The sequence below is a fragment of the Mytilus trossulus genome, chromosome 3, assembly GCF_036588685.1.
Source record: "Mytilus trossulus isolate FHL-02 chromosome 3, PNRI_Mtr1.1.1.hap1, whole genome shotgun sequence".
In the NCBI taxonomy this organism is placed as follows: Eukaryota; Metazoa; Mollusca; class Bivalvia; order Mytilida; family Mytilidae; genus Mytilus; species Mytilus trossulus.
The window spans coordinates 6,117,107-6,124,775 of NC_086375.1; the positions used below are offsets into that span (position 1 = coordinate 6,117,107).

The window sequence follows — 7,669 nt, forward strand, 5'->3', positions numbered from 1 at the left end:
TAATCTGTAGACTTGTTTCGTCTTGTTTAAAAGAGGAAAATACAATTGTCAAAGAGATTGCGCCGGTGGTCTGTTATTTTTCCTATGTGCATAATGTTACATATGATCCTGTGTGAAAATAAATGCCCAATGACTTGACAAAATCGATTTCATATTTGACAGACGTTAGAACACACTTCGTTTCCCGATAATGACGTGAAGAGTCCTTGGAAAAATCAATCGAAATTACGTCTCTTATCATTGTACCAATGCTCGTTGGATTGATTTAACTTCAGCAGTAAATATTACTGGATATTTTAGGTGAATAAATATAATTTAATAACAAATACATGATAATATACCGTTACACTTAGAATGTACAAAGTTGGAATCCTGTCACAGTTTTTAATTCATATTTTTTATTCATGTTCTGCAAACACTTATCAGAAACACAATAAACTTGTCAAAGGAGATGTAAACTTTTGCCATGCATGACATGAAAGGAAGTACTTTATTGATTTTAGCCCACTAAAGTAGGTTAAAATGTGGAAACCATGTAGATGGTGTACAGGTCATAAGTATCACATTGTGCCTATTTTAAAGATTTTAATTCCAAGTTAAAAAAAAATTCTTTACTGGATTTAAAGAATGTTACATTGCCAATGATTTGGAATAAATTGTATATAACTGGACTATCAAAACCAAATATAAATACATTTTTTTGGCTTAAACATCAAGACACAACGATTATGGTATCCTGTATCAATGGAGAAAATATGGAAAATTCTGAATAAATTGTACTAATTGTTTTCAAAACAAGCAAATATTTAGAAGTTTTATAATACTGTTACATTTAAGATGGATTTTAAGAAAAAGTATACTGTTCAGATTATTTTAAGCAGATTTTGCAATAAAATAAAACTAAAAAATGCTTTCGGTTTCTTATGGTGTCCTGTCAGGTTTAAAAAAAAACTTTAATATAACATTGAAAATAGATTTTAAATATTAACATGAAGCAAGTAACACTAGTAATGGAGTTTATTTATGCCTTTTGAATTATATTGTGCAAAATAAAGAAAATAAAGATTGGTTTCCTGTTTGGTTTCATGTCACGTAAACAGTGAATCAAAATGTATTATTTTTTTCTAGCAACAGCAACAGCAACACAACCCACAAAATAAAAGTAAAAATTTTAGAACTTATAAAAAGGATGCAAAAAGAAACCAAAGGCTGAATACCAAATTATGGTCCATATGCATAAAGCATAAAAGCATAAAAGATTTATTTCAAGTCGGTTATACATATAACAGTACAACATAAGCTCTGTAGAGCTATTATTCGACATTGACATACATTGTATGGCCCGAGAACACAGTTATTTCGTATACGTAGTGCATTTCTTTTAGACAATAAATTCAAATTAACATGATTAAAAAAATCGCACCTGCTCTTTCTCAAAAAGATTTTTACAGTATAGTGTACTACCAGTGAGACAAATAATATCAAAATTATAGAAACTTCTACCAGCTCTAACTCAAAATATTGACAATTCTGTGTTAAGGGCATACGATACAGTTTTGATCCTGTATTTACAAGTTCATGAAAATTTGCATATAGGCTATTTTTTACCTGATTAAATCAAATATGTAATAAAAAATATACCTTCATGTGCTACTTTTTGCGTAAAATGAGGTCGAAATTTTGTATGTTTGCTCGAAATTCAGATTTGTGGCCGTAATTTCTTTTTCGAAAGAAAGACATAACTTTTTTGTTATAAAAGATAAAAACAAATTGTTTTTTAGTTTAATAATCGGTAATTTCTGTTTTTTATAAATATCTTTAAAAAATATGCATTTTTTATTCAGAAATGACTCATATTTATCAAATGTTCATGAATTGAGGAAAAAACGTAATTTTTTACTGCATTTATATCACAATTAAAAAAAATCCTCTATTTACAGTTTTATAAAATTTTGGTCAAATAATCTCCCTGCAAAATGAAACCAAATGCCATTTAGAAAAATTGGGGTCCATGAACTCGTTTTCAAATTAAATCAGTTTGAATGATAAAAATCAGTCGAAAAATGCATCTTTTCCCGATATGTCACAGTTTGACGTCCCGAAAATAACAAATTACGTTAGCAACGGCATTACCTTCCCTGTAACTGTATCGTATGCCCTTAAGAGGGTGTAAAATTCAGTTTGACAGCTTCAGACCTGATAATATTTGACCTTTTAGAACTGGACCAATTCACTACTTAACATAAAGATTCAGCACCAAAATTTATTTGACATGTAATTACATACCCCTACTTAATATTTCATGCATTTAATAGCAAGAACTTAATTGGGAAAGTGTATCAAATAAAACATGCAAGTTATACACTGTTTACACTAGGGACTATATTCGTAGACAACGAAAACCAAAGGATGATAACTGTGTCCTTGGACCTAATATGAAATCAATCTCAACAGGTTGGGCTCAAGTCATGAAACATGGGGTGGTCCCAGGTTTGTGGGATAAACACGTTTTTCTGGGGTCGAAAAACCCCACAAAACTGGGGTAAAAAACTTCGTTCATAGTTTACACATAAACTGTGAAAAAGCGCACCATGTCATCTATTGCGGTAATTTTTATCCAACATGAACTTTTGTTTACGTTAAGTTGTTTGCCATTGCTATATGTATTCTTTTGCGTAAGTCTCCGGATAAATGGGCTTCATAACCGGAAGTGTAAAAATCATGTCATTTATCAATAATATCATATTATTTCTTTACTTTCTAGACAAATTGTCTTTCTCACTAACTTTGTCGACTACCATTACTCCATCTTGAACAACAATGCATGTGCAGTATGAAACAAAGCTTTCTATTGGTTGATTAATCTTTTGACTTTTGTTAAATTCTATGGAGGGCATAATTAACAAAACAATACCAAAAACTGTATTTCATTTTGTATCGGAGATGCTGAAATGATCTCCCTTTGCAAGAATAAGGAATGACTCAAAATGAACTATATTACTGTGTATGAACAGAATAATTAAATGAAGATGTAAATGAAACTATCTGATGATGATCTAAAATATAGTTTCCAACTTACTATATATTTTTTAGAATACTTTGCTATTCTTATGGAAGAATTATACCTTTTAAATGAACTTGTTAAAATAGAGCTATAATAGAAATATAACAGAATGCTTGTTATCGACCATGCAAGGGCGATATAGCCAGTCACCCCCATTACAAGAAACTACAAAATTAGTAATGAATATATATAAAGTTTATAATATAAAGATAAATAAAAACATTGAGTTGTGTCTAAATGTCTAATCTTCGAATATAGTTATTAACAAGTTGTTTATTCTTATATAATCTATCATTCTCCTTTTATAGTTATGTTTTTATATCCTTATAATAGGATTTGACAGCATGTAGTTTATTGTATATAAACCACACACACAAGTTTCTAGCAAGTTTGTCCGACATAAAAGCCCTTGTATGGTCGATTTTATGCTATGTCTTGTATTTCTTTTATATGTCTATTTTAACAAGTTCACTCAAAAGGTATAATTCTTCCATAAGAATAGCAAAGTATTCTAAAAAATATATAGTAAGTTGGAAACTATATTTTAGATCATCATAAGATAGTTTCATTTACATCTTCATTTAATTGTTCTTTCATACACAGTAATATAGTTCATTTTGAGTCATTCCTTATTCTTGCAAAGGGAGATCATCTCAGCATCTCCGATACAAAATGAAATACAGTTTTTGGTATTGTTTTGTTAATTATGCCCTCCATAGAATTTAACAAAAGTCAAAAGATTAATCAACCAATAGAAAGCTTTGTTTCATACTGCACATGCATTGTTGTTCAAGATGGAGTAATGGTAGTCGACAAAGTTAGTGAGAAAGACAATTTGTCTAGAAAGTAAAGAAATAATATGATATTATTGATAAATGACATGATTTTTACACTTCCGGTTATGAAGCCCATTTATCCGGAGACTTACGCAAAAGAATACATATAGCAATGGCAAACAACTTAACGTAAACAAAAGTTCATGTTGGATAAAAATTACCGCAATAGATGACATGGTGCGCTTTTTCACAGTTTATGTGTAAAGTATGAACGAAGTTTTTTACCCCAGTTTTGTGGGGTTTTTCGACCCCAGAAAAACGTGTTTATCCCACAAACCTGGGACCACCCCATGTTTCATGACTTGAGCCCAACCTGCTCAAGGCTAAGAAATGCAGGTGAAATAGGGTCATTTTCGCAATTACCGGGTTATTTCAATGACCCAGCGGGTGTCCCTGGGGATCCCTCAGAATTGTGAAAATCTCGGGTCACACCCACAGAATATGGGTCAGTTGACAGGTATGAAACCACCATTTGATGTAGATAGGTTTAACTTAGTCCGAGATTACTCTGACGTCCAACGGCTCTTTTGCCAGACAAGCTGAGGCATGGCCCAGGTTTAACTGTGAGTACTTTTGTACTAGCTTTTTTATTTTGTACATATAAACATGATAAAACATGTGTGGAGAAAGCTCCCTCATACCTACGCCTTGTCAATATTTTCAGTAGTCTACGACTCCTGACCATTATCTGAAGATGATGATAATGATAATTTGTAAATGCTGCGATATTTGCAAAATCTACAAAAGGCTGAAATGGATAAGCACGATATTGCCGATAAGAGTCCTATGATTAGGAGATATATAATTTGATTATATTTTTAATAGTAACCGATCCCTTGTGTTTTGTGCATGTATGTTGATGTTCTAGAGACATCATTTACCTCTCATATTACTCGCATTTGTTTTACTGAAATAAGATTCCAGTTCTTCTACAGGTTACTGTGTCTTAATAAATATAACCACAAGAAAACAAAGAAATATTTTGAAACCAGGTCATATGAAATTAAAGTATAAGTCAATCTCGGACTAGCTCCGGAAAAGAAATAAACTTTTTGTTTATATTACAAGTGTGGACACATATTAGTGTGGATAGTATAAATGGATGTTTGACAACATTAAAATAGCAGTGTCGTTTATTTAATATTAAAAGTTTTTATGTCCAAGACTGTCGTGAAGGAGACACTAATTTAAATCAGTGCCAAACGTTCATAAATTTTATTTAGAATAAAATTGCTATTGAAATCAAATCTGCATATTGGATCAAATACTATGACTGCTACGTGTAAATAATATGTACGTTTCTGCTGAGATTACTATAAGACCATCTCAGGTTTCTGTAATCATTTTGTGAATTTAAAACTTGGCATTCGGGAATTTCCTTTAAACATTTGGAATAACTTCTTTTTGAATACATTAACCTTTCAAGTTATTAACAATGATTATGTCCACAATTTTTATCTCGAATAGCAGGAAACGCGAAAAATAAGCTGAGGATCGGCAATTTAGGTGCATTTCTGCATGATGTGATTTAATATACACACATTATTATTAGATATAGTGAACTCATCAGTGATGAGGAAAACGAAAATACTTTGAAAGTTGTACAAAGATTTATTTTAGAAACCGTGAGGGAGATCTGGTCATAACAACTATTTTTATGTCGATTTCGATTTACATGTTGATACTTAAATTTAATGTAACCTTATTTTCGAAACATTTACATTTTTTTCAGTTACATGTTAGACCATAATTATATTAAAAAAAAAATTATTTGATCACATTTTTCGATTAAACTGACATATCTGAGTAACGGGCAGACAACAGAATAAACATGTAAAATGAGAATTGAAAATTACATTACACGAGTTTGTTCCTAATTTTTTTTTTAAAGGGAGACGGATTAATATAAGTTTTTGTTTTGTTTTCGAATCCAAATATCTATCTTGTATAATTACAATTTGTGCACTTTTTGAAAAATAAAATATTGTTTAGACTAAAAAACTGTAAAACTTTTTCAGGATCTTCTCAGTATCATTTGTAAAATATTTTGTTCAAATTTCTGAAGTGTTTCTATCAAGCTATGTATATAAGGTTTTAAGTAACAACAGTATACGCAGTTATATGGCAGATACAAATACAGATGATCTGAAGCTGTTATGTACTATAAACTGTATTTTGAAAAACTGTTACTTTTTTTTATATGACGATTTACAAAAATGTCCAAATAATAAGACAAATTGGTTGTATTTTATTAAAAATGAGATGCTCAGCAAATTAAGGTTTAGGTGATATTTGGTATAATCAAGGTTTATGTTTAGATAGTAAGCTCTCCAGTAGTTTTTACTTGATAATTAAACAACGCCTGTTTGATTGTCTGAAGCAAGATTTTGACAGCCAAATGAATAATTTAGTTAAATGTACAAGTTATAGATATATGGTTCAAAATTTTTGTTTACAAAATTATTTATGTAAACCAATACCAGTTATTTATAAGACATGTATTACCAAAATAAGACTTAGTAGTCATGATTTAGCTATAGAATGTGGTCGCTATTCAGCAATTCCAAGAAGTAATAGAATATGTAGTTTTTGTAAAAACGACATTGAAGATGAGATGCATTTTATTTTAAAATGCCCTACTTATCAAGGTCTTAGATCTTATTTTATAAAACCATTTTATTGGAGAAAACCTTCTATGTATAAATATATACAATTAATGAGTTCTAATAATTTTAAAGAATTATGTAATTTGGGTAAATTTATATTTCGTGCACAAAAATTAAGATCTAACATGATGTAATATTACCTTCTGCTATCTATGTATACTTGTGTAGTTTATATGTTGTATGCCTATAGTTGTTATGACTTTGGTAAATAAAGATATATATATATAATAACTACAAACTGATAAAAATTCTGTTAGATATAAACAGGACTGAAGGTCAAAAGGATTTAAAGACACTTACTAACATTACTAGTTTATATGTGTAATCAATAATCATATGATCATGTACATTCAGTCTTCTTAAGCAGGCAACACAGATGTTTAAAAAGAGTTTCAAAACCACTGACCTGACATCATACTGCTGGTAGCACAAGTAGCGTTGTTTTGGTAAACTTGTGCTTTTTATGCCCTATTTATGGGCATTATGTTTTCTGGTCTGTGAATATGTTCGTCCATTCGTCCGTTAATTCACGTCCGTCCGTCCGAGACGTCCTTAAAGTACCTTGGGCCTTTATGTTGGACATGTATCTATATATATATATATATCAACTTGGCATATATTTAAATGAATACTGCCTAAGATCCAGGGGGTCCGGGGGTTGGAACCCTCCTATTTTTGACTGATCAATGCATTTGAATGGGGACATATTGCTGGAACCACCTCCTTTTATCCTTAGTTGGGAACCCTTCCTTTTAAAATGTCTGGATCCGACATTAATATATGGAATATAATAACAGGAATATGACAAAGATCGAAGGAGAACTTCTTTCATTACTGAGAAATATTAATATAAATGTATATGTACATATACATTGTACATGTAATTTTTAAGATGGTGTTGATTGTGGTCTTAATGGTTATTTTTGAGACCTTTTAGTTTTAAGGTGTGACATGACCCAGATTTAATGGCATTATACCTTGACAACCACGACTTATGAGGTTTGTCAACTAATCCACATGAATGATATATTGTAATTCTGACAACAACACACCAACTACTGTTGACTTGCCATTACTGGTGTTCCCCTGACAACAACACACCA

General features: G+C 30.7%; 1 protein-coding gene across 1 annotated transcript in view; it reads right to left on the reverse strand.

Moving 5' to 3' along the window:
- The window catches only part of LOC134710047 (dystroglycan 1-like), a 32,338-nt gene extending 27,444 nt beyond the window's left edge, over positions 1-4,894 (reverse strand). Inside the window, exon 1 of the mRNA XM_063570200.1 lies at positions 4,782-4,894. Within this exon, the coding sequence (XP_063426270.1) occupies positions 4,782-4,788 (7 nt within the window). The 5' untranslated portion in view covers positions 4,789-4,894. The remainder of the gene's footprint in view (positions 1-4,781) is intronic.
- Positions 4,895-7,669: the final 2,775 nt, after the last annotated feature.